This window comes from Gossypium hirsutum, chromosome A03 (genome assembly GCF_007990345.1).
Source record: "Gossypium hirsutum isolate 1008001.06 chromosome A03, Gossypium_hirsutum_v2.1, whole genome shotgun sequence".
Taxonomy (NCBI): Eukaryota; Viridiplantae; Streptophyta; class Magnoliopsida; order Malvales; family Malvaceae; genus Gossypium; species Gossypium hirsutum.
The window spans coordinates 12,836,637-12,856,321 of NC_053426.1; the positions used below are offsets into that span (position 1 = coordinate 12,836,637).

The window sequence follows — 19,685 nt, forward strand, 5'->3', positions numbered from 1 at the left end:
TCTTCGTGCTCCTCCCTTACCAATGGCAGGTCTATCTCATGATGCTCATCATTTCCATCTCTTGAATTAGATTTCAAGTATCCAAAGAACTCAAAGAAATTGCATTTTTCTCATCATTCCATGTGAGAAAAGTGGATACATAACATACGAAAAACTCCAATATTTTGTTTAAATTGTAAGAAGCTAACTGCAGGTGATGAACTCTCCAGCAAATGGTTATTGTAAACCCTCAACTACATGTATCACATCTTATCATAATATTGTAGAGTTAAGTGGTATTGGCATATGTTGTGTGTGCCACCTTTAAAATCCTATTGTATGCAATGAGAGTTATTTCTAGAATCCTAATAACTCCCATCCTATCCCATTCTCTTCTCTATTTCAGACCCCTGAATTTTTAATGGCTTCATTTCCAAATGTTTTTGAGTCACCAGAGGTGAACTTAGTTAAATTTCATAACAACTCTTTTTAAGCTTTTTTTTTTAATTTTATTTTTAATCTTATAATTAATATAAAAAATTATGTTTATTTTTAATTTTCTTTAATATAATTTACAAAATTTTACTATAAATTTAGTAATATTTTTAATAAAATTTAGTAAAATGTTATAAAGTAATATCTAAATATTATTTTTCTAGTGATAAAAATAATTTGGTAAAAAAAATCTAAATATTAATTTGAGTGGCTCTCATTATCCCAAATTTTAAAAAAAATCTAATTTATACAAGTATCCTATTCTTTTCATCAATATTTCTAATTCTGGCCATGCGAGTAAGGTTAAAAATTAATAAGAATTGGTTAATAAGAATTGGTTTCATTTACAAGACATAATAAGTTTAATAAAGGTAGTTAAAAGTACCATGGAAGCTCTTATACTAATAGTTGGATTGCATTTTCTCTCCTCTATTAAAAGAAATAGGCAAATTAATCCTTTTACATTATATCAAAGAGCAAGTTAATCTTGTTAAAAATTGATTATTGTACATTATATGTTGCACATTACATGTCATAGTCTAATTATTCCATTAGTCAAATCAGTTTTTAACAGTAGAAATGATTAATTTGCTCTTTGATTTAACATACAAGGACTAATTTACTCGATTTTTAAATAGAAAAGATAAAATACAATCTGACTTTTAATATGGGGAGGACATGGCACTTACGGTAAAGATATGATTAGGAAATGGTAGCTCAGTATTGGACATTCCGTATGAAAAGAAGGGCATGCTATTGCTATTGCTGCAATACTTGCTGAGATGAAATTACCTCATCTATATACTTTGAAACCTGGGATTAATTGGAACCAAACTATATTGTCTTAGATGCTTCAACATACACACATATATAGAAGATATTATACTTCATTGAACTACATATTTATAATCAGAGGCCAAGTGAGGAGAGAAATAGCAGCAACAATCCAGTAGGTTAAAGTGGTAATCCATCTTCAAACCTCCTTTGCCTGTTGACCCTGGCTATGAAATCATCAGCTCTTTTCTTCAATTCCTCACTAGCCAAAACATCCTCATTTTTTTCTTTCTTTCTGGATCCCTTCTTTACCTTTTCTTCATCACCTTTCATTTTCTTCTCTTTCTCCACTTCCAGAGTGGAACGATTGCCGAGTCTTTGACGACTCCGATCAACGTATTCATCGTAGTACATGTTCATATCACCAGAGGCTGAGGCAAAAAACTTGGATTCTCCAATCAAAACAACATCAATAAGGTTGCCTGCAATAAACAAAAGATTGGGGAGCTCATACATAAACAGAAAACATATTACAATGCAACTAAATGCTATGAACGTGTATATGAAAACCTTGTCCTGTTTCTTGGCTTTCTTTGATTTTTTGATGCCCTCAAACTCTTGCTTCAGCTTTGGATCCATGGGAGAGCATTATAGAGCTCACTCCAAAGGAAGAAAGAGTTCATATTAAGTGGATTTCCATATGAGACTGACCCCCTAAAGCATTGCAATCATATGATTATATAGCTGTGGAAAAGGTGGTAAATTTCGGCAAGATTTCCACATCTTGCTTTCATTTTCTATTTTATCATAATGGTAGATTACTTTGTGAAAAGCCATGGGAGATCCCCTAATCATTTTGAGTCTTTCTAACGCTTCTAAATTCTTAGAATAGAAGGAAATCTTATATACTATTAAAAGCTATATTTGAAGTTCATTAGTTAGTTTAAATGAATAAGTTGGTGTTTGAATAGTAGCACCAAAGGCACATTTGCAATAGTTTCTTATTTCATTTTAATATTGAGTGCCACAATAAAGAAATCACCCCCCCCCACTTAGAAAAAGCATTCATGTTTTCCTTTATATTATCAGTGGTTTTGGCTAGGTGATCTTTAGCTTTTTTTCCTTCAATAATTGTATTAGTCCACTACAGGTGGCGTAGGACATTGGGGAGTGGGTCATACATGATAAAAGAGTAGCCCCTGACTAAGCAGATGTGTTATATGATGGTCACTTAAACAATTAGCTGAATCTGAACAATGATGCTTTTAATTTGATGATAACAATTTCTCATAAAGTCTATTCATCTTTTTCAATGCAACTTTACCCACCATAAACTGAAAACCACTACTTTTAATTCACCTTATTTAAACTTTGCCATACATAATCTATCAAGATTATTTGAAGGGTTATTATTTCATTCCTTAATATTTAAATATCATATGGTAACTTCTTAAAACTCTACAGAATCCTACAAGGTCCATTCAATCAAGCACTCTCGAAGGATTTCTTGAGAATCACAAATTATGATTCATTAGCAACAGTGTTGGCTCCCAATTCTTCAAAAATGATTACAAGTTTTAAAGTTTTGCTTTTCTAGAATTTCAGTTTTAGGCAACAATAACATTAGATGATCCTATAAAAAGCTTTAACAGCATCAAAGCCTGCTCTGCTCAGCTTCTAGTGCTGGGCCCTGATATATCCTCTATCAAGCCCTTCCCATCCATGGCATCAAAGAAGAAGAAATTCTTGAGTGGATCCCCTTTGCCTGATATTGCTTTGATCACCTCCTACATCACTCAACACTCAATCACATTAAAGAAATATACTAATAACCCTGTACCTGAGTCAAATATGGATACCTCAAGAAAGATGAAGAATCAAAGCAACATAGGTATTTAATTGTTTCAAAAGAGGGACAAGAAAAAAACATCGAACCTGTCCAAGTATTCCTCCAATGATGGCACAAACTGGAGGGAACTCCCTTGTATCTGTTAGAAGTCTTTCTAGAAGTGCATCGGGTATTTGAGACTCGTCCAGTGACTGCATTAAATCAATATAGCATATGTATGAAAATGCAACACATTACTATACAAGTGTAGATTAAACTGCTCAATACTGTACATTTGTTTCACAAAGTTCCTTTCTGAGCTTCAAAACACCTGGAAGATCAGCAATGGTGGTTTCTCCGGGATTACGACCTTCAACATCTTCAAATTGCTCTATCACTGAAAGAACATAGAGAAATCATGTAATCAGTTGCACTACCAAGACAAGTTCAAAACAAAGCTAATAATAAGTAAACAAGGTCTCATGTAAAATTGGCCAAGTTTAACAAAAAAGGAAAATCGGTACAGTAAAATGGTTCATCAAGAGGCATGCCAGCATGAATGCAAAAAAAGGATACTATGTTTTGCCTAAATTCAACAGATTCAAATTTTAGTTGCTTGATTTCAACTCTGCCATTTACTCGAGTAAAAAGCAAGAACGGATTTAGCATACCTCTCATAGCAAAGTAAAGCTTTGACACTCTTCTCGGAAGTGCTCTCCAAGGTACCGAAATGGCTTCCTGCAGTGGAAAAGAATGTACACGGTTCAGATGGCACATCATTACATGATAAAATCGTAGCATATGAGGCAGCATGGCACAATATGTACTAAGGTTGATTATAAGAAAATGCCTTTAGGTGTACTTATACTTATCAACACAAATCATTGCTCGTAACAAGCATAAACCATTTCATACCTCAAAGCTCGGGTATTCTATCTGGCATTCAATGGTTTCCTCGAGCTTTTTCTGAAAAATTAAAAAGGGAAAAAGGGGAAATAAATACTTATAAACCGGAGTCCGATTAACATAGAATAAAAGTGGCTTACTAGCTTGTCTAGCAAGCATAAAAATTTACTAAAATTAGTTAAATGTTTAATATTATCACCTTTGAATATTTATAGTCCAGTAAATCGACGAACATTTCACCACATGAGCCTCTACACTCAACTGTATAAAATGCTACACGCTTTGATAATTTCCGACACTTTTGATTGATCAATTTCTGAGATAAAACTGAAGTTTCAGTAGCAAATTTGAAGCGCAAACACATCAAGGCATCAAATAATTTGAAAGATCTATTGAGAATCATTATCTAAGTACCTTTTTTCCAAGAGAGCAACAACTGATGATCACAGCATCAAACTTTTCAAAGAACTCGACACCAAATGTTGATATATCGCCTGCAGTCCTCCCAAAAGAAATAGATTTACTACTTGTAAAGGGACTGAAATCCAAAAACAAAATTTACAAGCACTGCTACTATTTTTTTTCACTGAACACTACATGAAACTACGAAGCATATGCAAAAAAAAAAACCAACGAATTAAGCGGCTAACCTGTTTCCACAGCAACATGAACCATGTGGTTGAATTCTTTCAAAGAATCACAGCAAACCTCGGCCAGAGTTTTCCCGTTGTAGTGATTTTCATGAGGCAATATCAAAAAATTCACAGATAAAGACTCATCGGTAACGATCCGATCATCCACCAATGTCACACTACCAACTCCTGCCAGTACAATGTTCTTGCAAAACTACCCATAACCACAAATTTAAATATAAGACATTGACTAAAAAATAACAAAAGACTTGTAGTAATAAAGCAAGTAAGACCCATTGTGTAAAATACCATAAAATGTTATACCTCAGCAACAGTTCCTTTCATTCCACAGATTAGAATGTGAGATTTGCTTAGTCTAAAACATAAATGGAAAACCAAAAAAAAAAAAAAAACTCATGAAGGTTAAAAGAAATTCAAAGAATAAAGAAAAATAAAGGCACGGTCAAAATAATAAATAAAATTACCTTCTTTGAGCATCAGCACCCCAAACCCTAATTTGCCTATCATAAAGAGCAGTCTCCTGCTCTGTCAACTCCTCTCCATCCATTTCAAGCTTTAAACTTTTAATCCCAAAGGCAAAAAGAATTACAAAAAGAAAAAAAAAACTAAGAACAATAAGAGAAGTGAGAACCCTAAAACCCTAAATTAAGTAAGAACTACTACAATTAGAGCTTTCAGAGCAAACCCAAGTTTTTTGCAGTGTCAAGAACATGAAAAGAGGCTACTTTTAAGAATAAGGGTCAACCTTTCATTCTTTCTCTGTTTGACTCAGCGCTAATGCGAGTTTGTGATTCGGAATTGATTGCTGTTTTTTTTTTCTTTTGGGCCATTAACTTGGCCCAAAAGAGCTGAAATATTGCTGACTTAAGATTTGAATGTATTTACAAGTAGGATGAATTTCTTATTCATCACCGTAAAGATACAGATGGACTTTTCATCAAATACCCATGATTATACAGGATTAAAACGATGAAGAACCCAATCATGAAATTCTACTGATATTAGAGTACGAATTTAAGATTATTTAATGTATGTTTGAAGGATCACTGCATTGATCAATTGTGTTAAGCTTCATGTTGTAATAAGGGAGTTTAATACTATATAGCAATAGTTTTGTTTCTCTAATCTAAGGAGCCTACACAAAGTTGCATCTGCAGGCATTAATGGCAGGTTGCAAAGAATTGAATTGTGAAAGAATATGTATGAAGGTCTTGCCTGGAAAATATTGGAATAAGAAGGTTTGTGTTCCAAAGAATCCACTGTTCTTTTGGTTGTTCAACAATCTTCAATAATTCCTTCAACCCTGCAAATTAAAAACAAGTATAAAAGTTGAAGGCAGTAGAAGAAACATGTAGGGGTTTGATTATGTTCAACACTGAAACTTAAATTACTACCATCTCCTTGATTATTCCGGTACTTGAAGTTTTCTGACATGGTGAAAAGCAGTTTGTTTGCCCCAACAATGGCTGCCAATCGAGTTTTAGAAATTGTTTCATCCAAAAGCTGGTGCTCTTCGGTTTCTACCCAAAAGAATGTGGACGGTCGGGGTCCATAAATGAATGCTAATATAATTAAGTTTCAAAGTTTTTATACTCGATGATCTTACTCAATATTTCACCCACGTTGATCGCCACTCCTGCATGTTGCCATATTATAGCTATTCATCCAAGTTTCGATCGCCTCCTAGTGCTACAATTTTGTCAATCATTTTGTCAATGTCAGCCTTTTTCTCCTTTGATTTATTTTACTAATGACAAGTGTTGAGTTCTTCCTTACATGACCTACATATAGGACATCTTTTAATTTGTCTTCATCCCACATCAAAATCTATTTAGTCATAAAAATTTATCCGTTATATTATTTTAGAATTTCGTAAAATTTAATATAAAAAATTTTGGAAGCATTACACTCTCTTGCTTCCCTAAACCAACTTGAGCTAGAAAGAAAAGAAAAGAAAATGAAAATTTTGATCCCAACCTTGTTTAATAAAAGAATTTTAACCATTAACACACTTGGAATTTGATTTGAATAGAAAATGCAAGAGAGAAAATTGGGAGGATTTTTTTTTTTTTGATTTTTGAAAAACAAACCGTGCAAAGGGAGAGAACTAACAACTAAATTTTCAAATTGGGAAATTTACCGCTTAAAAGACTCTCCACTTCTAAACTTTATTTCCTAATTTTCATACCTTTATCCCAACAATTTTACTATTCTTACAATCTAGTCCATAAGCTTAAAATTCTAAATTATCATTTTTAACTAATTAACACATCTAATTAATCAACTTCTAAACCAATACTTTATTCATTCTTGAAAATTTCCCAATTTAACTTCCTAAAATTATTTGATTTAAGAAAACCAGCTTAAAATTGAATTTTTTAAAAATCGAGGTGTTACACCTTCTTCTCTGCTTCGGTTTCCAAATAAGTAAAATAAACCACTTCATTCCTTAATGCCCAAGTTCAGAGGCGTAATCCTCACCCAGAATACCAACCAAGACAAGTTCATCCCTGGCAACATCGGCAAGATGAAAGAAAAGTTTTAAGGCATGATATTTAGGCTTTGAGACTTGATACTGAAAATATAGACTAAGCCTATTGTTTGATTAATCCTCTAGTGTCATGGGTTGCAAAGGGAAACTTGCAACTACGACGGACTTGTGCGATTTATCGCTTTTGAGGGAGGTCATTTGGCCCAATCAGACTGGTCCAGTGCTTGGAGAGATTGAAAGCCCATCTCCGGAGCTTGGCAAATATGGAAAGTAATCTTCAAAGATATGCTTGGAAAATATGGAATGGGATTTTCAAAGATATGCGATCCTAGACTTGAATGTAATCTTTAGAAGATACGATTATGTAATCTTAGAGATTTGATATCTTGATAGCTTTAGATCTTAGCCATTGATGTATTTCGATCTGTACCGTTGATATTGGGAAGGCTCAACTATAAATAGAGGCCTCTCCCCCTTATTGTATTCATTCAGTGATTAATAGAATTTTGAGAGCATTCACTCAAACTTTTCTCTCAACTTTTCTCTCAACTGTTCTTATTTTTCTGTTACTTTTGTTCATCTTTTGAGATCGTTCTTACTTCGTTCTTCTGTTGTTCTTCGTGGGTTCTTTAGAGGAGTTATATTGAATCCTCAATTGTTGCGAGATAGGCTGACTTAGGCGTTTTTGAGCGGAGAAACGCTTAAGGCCGCACGAATTGCTTGGGAAAACTTTAAGTCCGTGACACTAGTGCTTGAGATTGTAGGGTCGACCTCCTCACCACTTTTAAGTTCCCCAAAGGGTTTTTTACAAAAATAAGATAAAATAATAAAATAATATTTAAATAATACAACCAAAAAAGTATTACCAAAATGGTACATCCCAGGGTGGTGTCGCCTATGGCAGTGGCGTGACCACCCTGGTCTGACATTTTTCTGACATTTTTTGTTAATTTATGTAAATAATTTATTTATTTTAGGTGTTATTATTATTATTGTTGAATAATTTTAATTTAATTCAGATTTAATTTTTAAATTTATTTTTTTGCAAGGTGTTATTTGGTTAAAGAGAGATATTAAGGTATGTTTGTATTTATTTTATATTTTCATTCATTCCTAATTTATGTTTAATTTTTATTGAAGTAAAAAAGCATATATATGTTATGTGCAAAGAATGTTTTATTATTATTATTTTATGTAATTTATTTGTTAAGTGTGTTTTAGGTTGATTAGATATATTTTTTATAAAATTTATTTGGCATGTTATATTCTGATTATTTTAAATTTTTTCTTATGTGATGGGGTTTTAAACATTTTACAAAAATAGTATAAAAATAAAATACTAAAAAAATATCTTAATAAAAAAATAAAATACGAAAAAAAAATTTTGGGGAAAGTGGTGGTGGCGAGTTTTTTACTAAAATAATATAAAAATAAAATACGAAAATAATATATTTTAAAAAATAAAATCCAAAAATTTAAAAAATACAAACAAAGGGTCAAAATTAGGGTTATTTACTAAATTAATAAAAATACTAAAATAATACATTTGAAACATTTATGTACTAAAATAATATAAAAAATACGAAAATAGTATATTTTAAAAAATAAAATCTGAAAATAAAAAAATACCAACAAAGTGTCAAAATTAGGGTTATTTGTTAAATTAATATAAAAACACTTAAATAATACATTTGAAACATTATGTGCTAAAATAATATATAAAAAATAAAATACGAAAATAGTATATTTCAAAAAATAAAATCTAAAAATAAAAAAATATCAACAAAGTGTCAAAATTAGGGTTATTTATTAAATTAATATAAAAAACACTTAAATAATACATTTGAAACATTATGTACTAAAATAATATAAAAAATAAAAAACGAAAATAATATATTTTAAAAAATAAAATCCGAAAATAAAAAAAATACCAACAGAGTGTCAAAATCATGGTTATTTATTAAATTAATAAAAAAATTTAAATAATATATTTGAAATATTATGTACTAAAATAATATAAAAAATAAAATACGAAAATAGTATATTTTAAAAAATAAAATCCAAAAATAAAAAAATACAAATAAAGTATCAAAATCATGGTTATTTATTAAATTAATATAAAAAACACTTAAATAATATATTTAAAATATTATGTACCAAAATAATATAAAAAAATAAAATACGAAAATAAAAAAATATCAAAAAAGGGCAAAAATCATCGAACAAAAAAAATAAGAATATTGCAACATAACCCCTCCTTATTTTCCTATCTTTTTTATTTCCCAAGAAATTTAATTACATATTATAATATATTTTAAAATAATATTGAACAACTTATCATGTTATTTAATTATTATTGCATCACTCACATTATTATTAAATAAAAATTAATTTAAAATATTGAACTACATGCTGGATATATTATATATATATATTATATTTTAAACCAAAATACTTTAGTTATTATCATTTTAAAATAATAATAATATTTGTATTTAAATTGGATATATTTATTTTTTTAATGTAGCATAGCAAAAAATATGTTGTCGAAAAAATTGTTTGGTATTTTTTTGTAATTAGAAGTAATATATGAAATTTAGTTATTCTGATAAATATTTAAAATCTATCAAATATTAAAATTAATAACCGAAATTTATTTTGAAATTACAGGCATCGCAATGGCTTCATTGATTACGAAAGATCTTCACATATGTGACACAGTTAATAATATGGTAATATATTGTGATTTGTTAATCATGAGTTCCATTAAAAAAAGATCTACGTAATTTAAGGAAATAAATTATGTTATTATAACTATTTTCTGTAATTTAACACTGTCAAGACTCGTACCGCATATTAAGGGGCTGGGTGAATGGTTTAGGATATTCCACGGATGCACGACTGATGCCCTACTTGGAACTAGCTGGATTCGGGTCAACAGCATTGACTGGGACGTTTAATTTGCGGTACGATTTAATATCCGCATTGGTCGAGCATTGGCGCCCGGAGACCCACACTTTTCATTTGTCGTGTGGGGAGTGCACTGTCACTCTGGAGGATGTTGCATTGCATTTGGGTTCCTAATCGACAGGAATGTCGTAACGAGCGTAAGTGCGATAGCTGAGCCGGTTGCACTTTGTTATAGCCTACTAGGAGCCTCGCCCGACGATAATGAGTCCAATTTTTTGGAGTTGAAATTTACATGGTTGAAAGCTAATTTTGAGCATTTATCAGTTAATGCCACTGAAGAAGAGTTGATGTGCGCAGCTCGAGCGTACATTATGCATATTATAGGGGGTGCACTGATGCCCAATGCGAACAACAACAAGGTTCATCTCCAGTATTTACCTCTATCAACTGATTTGCGTAATGTTCGCTCATATAGTTGGGGTTCCACAATTCTGGCTATGTTATATCGTGAGCTTTGTCAGACGACAAAGCTTGATGCCACAGACATAAGCAGATGCCTTTTATTGTTGCAGTCATGGGCTCTTTATCGGATGCCATTCTTGGCATCGGTTAGTCACCAACAATACGTATTTCACTAGTTAACAGGTGATAAAATTTAACTTATTATTAATTGACAATTTCTTTATAATGATACTATTCTAACGATACTATATTTACTTGAAAATTATTTTTGTAGATGGAGTATTTATCCGAGTATCGGGAGGTCGTACACTGTCCAGATATATCGTTTGATGATTGAACAACATGTCAGGGAAGAGGTAAACTATTCAAATATTCGTGACATGTAATTACCTTGTATATCTTACGCGAACCGTGTTAAATTTTAACCATGGTATTAATCGTGTAGTTTATATAGATGCCATATCGTAAACCAGAAATTGTGGCTATTATACCCTCGTCTGCCTATATTCATTCTCAATTGTGGTGCACTAACGCACCAATTATTAGTTTCAATATAGTAAAGTGGTACCACGGGGATCGAGTACTACGACAGGTTGGTTGCATCCAGTATATCCCGGATCTGCCAATGCAAGTGGGGAAGGTTCACGGCATCAACAAGAAAGGGAAACATGGAATGCATTGGGGGTTGTGCACCGAAAATTTGTCGCGGTGTAGGATAATCGGATGGGTCGAAGACCTCAAATGGATATGTCTTTCGATTTGCAACCATCGTTAGAGTACATACAATGGTACTCTAGTATGGGAAAGCCATATTTATTTGGTGGGCAATCGACTGTAGTCCCCCCGCACGTGCAGCGACCTAGGGCATACGAGCTAGTGGCCAATATAGAGCCTGATCCACAGCCAGATCTCGAGCCCGAACCAAAGCTGGAGCCCGAGCCACTGCAGGAGATCGAGTCCAAGCGATCGCATTTACATTCGGCTGATACTTCTTATCATCCGAATTTGTTGGGCAATAATTATTTCTCGGGCTCGTCAGGGGGCAAATACCATTACGGGTTTGATATCTTTGGGTCGTATCCAACGCAGCACAGCACTTCTCCCGACCCATATTCGCCGCAGTATAGCACTACCTTCGGCCTGTATCCACCGCAGTATAGCACTACCCCCGGCCCGTATCCACCGCAGTACTCTACTCCTCTTAGGTTGTATCCTCCGCAGCATGGCACTCCTCCCGGCTCAAGTTCATCGATGCTATTCGAGCCATATGATTTTTCTTCCATGTATCAGACACCCTCACCTGCGACTAAAGAGGATGTTGGTCGTCGCAGTCACCCACAATGTGAACGTCGACCTCTACAGAAATATACCCCTAGGACTACACCATCGAACCATCAATTTTAGGGGTTTTTTGGGTTTTGATATTAAAAATGTTTGTATTTTTTTGTATATATTTAATTAGATTAATTGAAACTTTGAAATGTTGAACAAAATTTGACCATAACATAAATTAGATTAATTTGGACATTTTGAACATTAAAACACTAAATCTTATAACAAACTTAGTCTTGTAATATAAATTGGAACAAACTCTAAATACATTACAACATTAATCTAATTAAACACATTAATCTAATTGGAACATTAATTAAATTCATTACAACATAAATCTAATTAAATACATTAATCTAATTGGAACATTAATTAAATACATTACAACATTAATCTAATTGGAACAAACTTTGCAATATAATTTTTTTATATAAATTAAATACATTACAACATAAGCTCAATTCCTACCCGATCGTGACGATTGTCCAACATGATAGTTTCGCTGCGGGTATTTACTCCGATTATGACCAGCTAACCTGCATAATCCACAACGCGTACCGTCAGATTTCTTCGTAATGTCCATTTTATTACGTATTCTGGTTGATTGCAGATGACCTCTTGGATTCTTGCGTAACCCTCTGTCTGGGATAAACTCGAAAGTCGTCGAAGGCACCTCCTACGTAGACAGGTCAGGCAGGATAGGGAACTCATTTTTCCAGACACGTAACGTGTGCTTGAGTGTGTACACATCACCGATAAATTGTTCAACATTAAGGTTCACTTTAGCACACGCTGCCATGACATGCGCACACGAATAATGAAGTGTTTGGAATCTCCTGCAATCGCACTGTCTATTCCGGAGATCAACTCCATAGGACCTAGGTGGTATACCGGGTCGACGATCAATGGTCTCTGTAACTCGAAATGTTTCAAGGCGTCGTAAATATATTTCTACATTCATCGACCTCGCCATCCAACGGTTTGTAACCATTACATCCCTGACATCTTCGACAAACAAGTGTCCTGCCTCCATCTGGTTGACCTGTTACTGACCCATTCTTGGCATCAAAGTAGCCAACTTGTAAAATGTAGCCGAGAAGACAGATGAAATTGAAAGATGTCGTATTTTCAACAACACAGCGTTGACCTCCTCCACTAAGTTTGTGGTCATTTGACCATAATGAAAGCCCTCATCAAAACTTTGAGTCCATTGCCATGGCTCCATAGTACCCAACCACTGTCGGAAAGATATGTTCATTTGACTCTCTATGTCACTCTCAAGTCGAGTCATTCTTTGGCGAAAAATGTGTGGCTCTAGCTCGTGCGCTGTATATGTATTAAGAAAAGATAAGTTACAGTATTGCCCTAAAACATTAAAACTTATATTGAAACGATAAGGTAATCATTTACCCATTTTCACAACTTGTCTCTTCCAATCTGCATTCTTATAATCTAGATGGAAGTTAGTCATGATGTGTCGTATGTAGTAAATGGATCTCCATGGTACACCAGAACGCCTAATGGCGACAATTAATCATTTTCCTTTATCGAAGATAATGCAAAAATTATCGTTGCTAATAACATACCTCCGCAGGTTGGTAAGGAAGAATTCCCACGATTCCATATTCTCTTTATCTACGATGAAAAATGCTATCAGGAGCACGTTCCTGTTGCCGTCTTAAGCGACCGCAAGAAGTAAGATCTGTGTATATTTTCCATATAGCCAGGTCCCATCCACTTGCACAAACAATTTGCAGTGGGAAAATGCGCGCACACATAGATCAAAGGTCCAGAACATCTGATGGAATCTTTTCCCCGCCTGTAGTTGGTCATCCGGGCCATAATAAGGTCGTGTCTGTAACTCAATAATAGTCCTCTGAATGTACTTCCGCATAGTGGCTATCCATCCCTGTAGCTCGTTATACAACGCATCGAAATCCCCATACAATTGCTCCATTGCCATCTATTTAGCTATTCATGCCTTTCGATATGATACTCGATATTGAAATCGTGCCTGTATTTCGGCAATCAGTACCGAAACTTTAATGATCGGCATGTCATTCACCATTGGCATGATACACATACAGATAGTTTTAGAATCAAGTTTTTGATGATCTTTTGTCATACGTTGATGTGCATGTGTGAGGCCCAACAAATATGCGTATCTCCCACATTTGTGAATTTTGAATAAATGCAGCTCATACCCACCAATTGCAGCCTTCCATCGACTTCTAACACTCTCCAATATATAATGTCGATTTAGACACTGCAACTTTGTAATCTACTGATATATTCATGCTATACCGCTTAATAGCAAATACGCACTCTTCTTTATTTTCGAATCTCTAGCCGATGAACAACTCATCGGGGTCGAAATTTAAGGCCTGTAATAACTCAAATTTTACGGTTATCGGAAAAAGTGTATTTTCGAGTCTCCGTTACTGAAAAATGGATCCGTAAATAATTATAATTTTTTTTAAAAAAAGTTAATTGAGTGGTTAATTAGAGTTTAATTAAGTGAATTTAGCTTAATTAAGGATAATTGATAAAAGGATTAAATTGAATAAAGTGTGAAAGTTTAATTATAGATTAAAAGAAAATAAAAAGGACCAAAATGAAAATTATGCCATTTAGCATAAGTGAGGCAGCATATAAAGTAAAAATCTAAGATTTTTACTTAGATTTCAAATTATAATATATATATATTTATTAGTAATAAATGATATTAAATTAATTTATTATAATTATATTATAAGATATTTATATGATACATAAATTAGTACAAAGACAAATGTATAGTAAATAAAATATACAAGTGTATGGATGAAAATACATACATTTGTAAAACATGTATTGGATATTAAATAGATATTTATTATATTATAAAAGATATTTATTAATTAAATAATTATATTATAAGATTTTATATGATAAATATATTAAATAATGACAAATGTATGGTTATAAATGAATACAAATGTACTAATAATATACACATGAATAAATAAATAATACTTATTATTTAAGTATAAATACATATGTGTGTATATATATATGAAAAAGAAAGAAAGAAAAAAGATAGAAATGAAGAAAACAAAGCAAACGAAACAGAGAGCAGGGGAAGGAAAGAAAGAAAAAGAGAAAAGAAAGAAAAAAAGGGGAAAATTCAAGGTGTGATGCTTGGAAGTTTAATAGGTGAGCCAATTTAGCCCTTTTTACTTAATTTTGATGTTTTATAAGCTTTGGAACAAGATTATGATAAAATTCAGTTGATATTTTGAAAGTTAATAGATTTCTAGATAATGTTCATGTTGAGTAAAATGATGAAATAAGGGTTTAATTGATAGAAATTCAAGCTAGAAATGAAATAAGGATTGAATTGTAAAGTAATTCATAAGTTTTATGTTGAAGGGCTAATTTTTAAAGTTATTATGGATGAGTTCTGGAAGCATATGATGAATAAACATAGAATTGAAGCTTTAATTTTGATATATGATAATTTTATCAAGTAAAATTAATGGAAATTGATTTTAGGACCTAATTGTGAAAATGTTTGAAATTAAAGTCTAGTGCTGAAATTATGATTTCCAAAAGTTGTAAAGTAGTTTAAAGTGATATAATAAAGTGTTAATTGAGAAAAATCAGCTCAATTGAGAGGCTAATTGAGTAGGGACGAAATTGTTATTTATTAAAGCTTAAGGAAAAAATGGTAATAAATAGCTTGCACTAAAACAATATTGGACAGCAGCAGTAGAGTAACTTTGAAAAATCACCATAAATTGTATAAATATAATTAGAATATGAAAAAAATATGAAATTAAATCTTATTGAGTCTAGTTTCTCATAGAAGAAACGTGTAAGCAATGGATTTGTAAATCATGAGATATAATGAATTTTGTGAGACAAAGTCAGAATAAATTCGGGTTCCCCTGTTCTGACTTTGGAAAATCATCAAAAATTGGATAGAAATATTATGGGCTTAAATTTATAGGTTTATAATCCTTAATGAGTCTATTTTCAAGAGAAATAAACGAGAATATCATTCGAATTCTGTACAAGGAGATAATTAGTTTTTAGTGAAGAAGGTTCAGAACTGTCAGACATCAGAACATGAGTAACTTTAAAGAATAAACTGTACTTATTGGCTAAACCAAAAATTCTGAAAATTTTATGGTAAAAATATATATGATTCTAGTTTCATAGAAAATTTGCGGATCTTAATTTTGAGTTCTATAGCTCCAGATATAAATATAGATAAAAGTAAATAATAAAAATTATAGATGATGTTACTTACAAGTGTGTTATATACATTAAGGATGTGGAATGGAGAGGAAAAGGGGAGGAAAATATATATGAATATCCAGCTAGCATGGCTAATTTGCATGTTTTAGGCTTAAGGACTAAATTGAATAAAGGTAAAACTTCAGGGGTAATTTTGTAAAAATGTCAAAAATGACCAAATTGAAGGGAATGAATTGTTTTATTATCCAAATTAATAAATTGAATGAAATTGTCAATTTAAGATCAAGTGAAAATCGAAAAAATGGTAAATTACCAAAATGCCCCTGAATCTTGATATTTCTGCAATTTCGCTAGGTAAGTTCGTGTAACTTGAATTATATTCTTAAATGCTTGAAATGTATGTTTTTGATATGAATATGATTTGAATGTTTATTATATGAAAATTGATAAAACATTGATATATTTGATAAAAAAAGGGGGAAGAAATCCCGGTTGAATGAAAGGAAAATTCGATGTGTAGACACTCAATTTTGCCTGGGCCCAGAAATAATTTCAAAAAAAAAAGGTCCAAGTCTAATACAAAATTACAAACATATAATTTGGCCCAATCGAAATGGCCCATTACTTGAAAAGATTGAAGGTTCATCTATGAGCTTGACTTATATGGAAATATAATCTTTAAGGATATGCAATCTTAGATATGATATGCAATCTTAGATATGATACAATCTTAGATATGATATGCAATCTTAGATATGATGTGCAATCTTGAAGATATGATCTTGTAATCTTGGAGATTTAATTTGTAGATATCCTTTAATCTTAACCGTTGATGTAATTGATCTGTACCGTTGGATTTGGGGAGGCTCAACTATAAATAGAGGCCTCTCCCTTCGTTGTAACGGACTGAAGTTTTGGGAAGCAATAAGAATTCTTGAGAGCATTCACTCAAATTTCTCTCCCTCTTGCGTTCTTACTCTCTGTGGTTTGTTCTTATTTTATTCTTCGTCTATCTTAGTTTTTCAACCTTTTTTTATTTTAATTTCTTCATTTTTCAAATACGTATATTTATTTCTATCTTTTATACATTTGATTATGTATTTTATATATTATAATATTTAACCTTTTTATATAGTTTATTTTCAAATATATATTTTCTATGCATGTATATATATTATATTATACTACTTCATGTTTTTCTATTGTTATATTAATATATATTTTAGCATATATCATTACTTATTATTTATTATAGTATATTTTTATCACATAATGTTTATATATCTTTATACTATAATATTATTTTTACATTTTAACAATATATTATTTCATATTATTATTATTTATTATATATTATTTTTCACAAATTATTAATATTTTACATTATTATCTATATTTTTTTACTTGTATTGTATACTGATTAATTATTTATACATATTGTATATTATTTTTACATATATACACTTTCATATTATAAATTATAATTATTTTATATTATGTCATTTTTTTATACCATTATAAATTTTTTATCCATATGTTATTATCATTAAAAGTTTTAACTTGTATTATATACTTATTTTTTATTCATATGTTAATGATTACTTTACTTATATTTTATTATTATATATTTTGAAGATATTATAATATTATAATTTGTATAATACGTATATTTCATCATTAATTACTTATTTTATACTTATATTTATATATATATATATATTATATAATTATTTTATTATAAATATAAATTCTTTTACATATTTGGTATTTTATACATTATTTTTCTAAACCAATATATTTTTTATTTTTATATAATTATTATCCTTTTATAAATTTTTGTTATTATATATTATATATTGTATATTAAATACTATTTTTATTATTAAATATCATATTTTATGTGTATTATATGTATATCTTGTTAAACAATCATTCACTTTATTTTATATATAATAACTCTTTTATATTTTGATATTGTATATATCATTTGGGTATTAAATGTCATTTTTTAATTATTACTTTGTATGTTTTGCTTATTTATCTTCAATATATGCTATGTATATCTTTGTACGTATGTTGTTAAGATTTGCTATATCTATTATTTTTTTATATGTATGTATCTAATGCATGATCTTTATATTATTGCTATCATATTGTTTAAATTCATGCTTTTACTTACCTATTATGATAATATGCCATATTGTATGCCATTCCATAATGTTAATATGCTCCTTCATGCATCGGTTTTAAAAAAAAGGACTACAAAGTTTTTGAAAATAAAAAAGCAATGCTTGGTGTTTGGAAGCTTCGAGAAAAGTAGTGCCCTAACTTATTGGGTTTCAACTTTTCTCGTTGAGTTCGAATAGTCAAGCACCCTTCTAAGTTTTAAAAAGTTTTCAAAGTGCAAGCGACTGTCTTGGAATTGCAAGGCAATGTGTCCTAACTTACTGGATATGGCGCTTTGTTGTTTCAAGATAGGGATTTCCAAAAAGGCTAACTCAGTATCAATATACGAGTGAACCCCAATTTTCAAAATCAAAATATTTTAAAGAGGATTGCATCTTAAAATTTTCAAATTTCCGACATTAAAGACACTTGATAATCAATTAGGTACCAATTTTTGGGCGTTACGAGGGTGCTAATCCTTCCTCGTATGTAACCGACTCCCAAATCCGTTTTCTCGACTTTCGTAGACCAAAATTAATGTTTTAAAAGAAAAATTTTATAAGGTGATCCAATCACACCTAAAAAGATTGGTGGCGACTCCCGTTTTTGTTTTTCTTAAAGTCGATTCTCATTTTCCAAAATTCGATTTAGAAATGGTTTCGACACGATGGATCTCTGAAAAGGAATTAACGGTAAAAAGGATCTAGCCCGGACTGGTGATCCTATCCTGATATAGCCCTCCCGAAGAATATGTGGAAAATGGATTTAGCCCGGACGGGTAATCCGAATTAGGGTCTAAATTTAGCCTGGACTGGTAATTCAGATCTAAGCTCATTAGAGTAATTGTCGTTACAGGGGATTTAGCCTGGACTGGTAATCCCGACAATACTCTATGAGTTTATATTACAGGGGATTTAGCCTGGACTGGTAATCCCACTGTAAGGATGAGGTTCGCGGGAGTGTGCTCTCTGATATGAAATGTGTAAGACCATGGTTGAAAGATACCATGGCAACCTGATATGAAATGTGTAAGACCATGGTTGAAAGATACCATGGCAACCTAATATGAAATGTGTAAGACCATGGTTGGAAGATACCATGGTAACATGATAGAAAATGAATAAGACCATGGTTGAAAGATACCATGGCAGCGTGACATGAAATGAATAAGACCATGGTTGAAAGATACCATGGCAACATGACGGGAAAATGAATAAGAACATGGTTGAAAGATACCATGGCAACATGACAGAAAATGAGTAAGACCATAGTTGAAAGACACTATGGCATCATGTCAAAGATAAATAAGACCGTATATGGGAGATGCTATGACATCTATTGAACAATTGATATTCAGGTAATATATACCGGATGATGAATGGTTATATGAAATGGTTGTGTGAAATGCTTACAAGAACTGGTCATATGGAAATATATGTACAAAATA

The 19,685-nt window shown here is 31.5% G+C and overlaps 1 protein-coding gene and 1 long non-coding RNA gene across 2 annotated transcripts; both read right to left on the minus strand.

Annotated features, from left to right (window-relative positions):
* Positions 1-1,293: 1,293 nt before the first annotated feature.
* On the minus strand, positions 1,294-2,281 carry LOC107886223 (uncharacterized). The gene is made up of 2 exons (XR_001680667.2): positions 1,819-2,281; positions 1,294-1,730 (listed from the first exon to the last, which is right to left on the minus strand). It is a non-coding gene; the product is annotated as an uncharacterized lncRNA (long non-coding RNA).
* Positions 2,282-2,751: 470 nt separating this feature from the next.
* Positions 2,752-5,434, minus strand: LOC107886222 (SUMO-activating enzyme subunit 1B-1). The gene is made up of 10 exons (XM_016810090.2): positions 5,100-5,434; positions 4,939-4,990; positions 4,633-4,828; positions 4,397-4,476; positions 4,182-4,298; positions 3,992-4,042; positions 3,748-3,814; positions 3,370-3,473; positions 3,184-3,288; positions 2,752-3,035 (listed from the first exon to the last, which is right to left on the minus strand). The coding sequence occupies exons 1-10, from the start codon at positions 5,180-5,182 to the stop codon at positions 2,919-2,921; spliced, it is 972 nt and encodes a 323-aa protein (XP_016665579.1). The 5' UTR covers positions 5,183-5,434; the 3' UTR covers positions 2,752-2,918.
* Between the last annotated feature and the right edge of the window lie 14,251 nt (positions 5,435-19,685).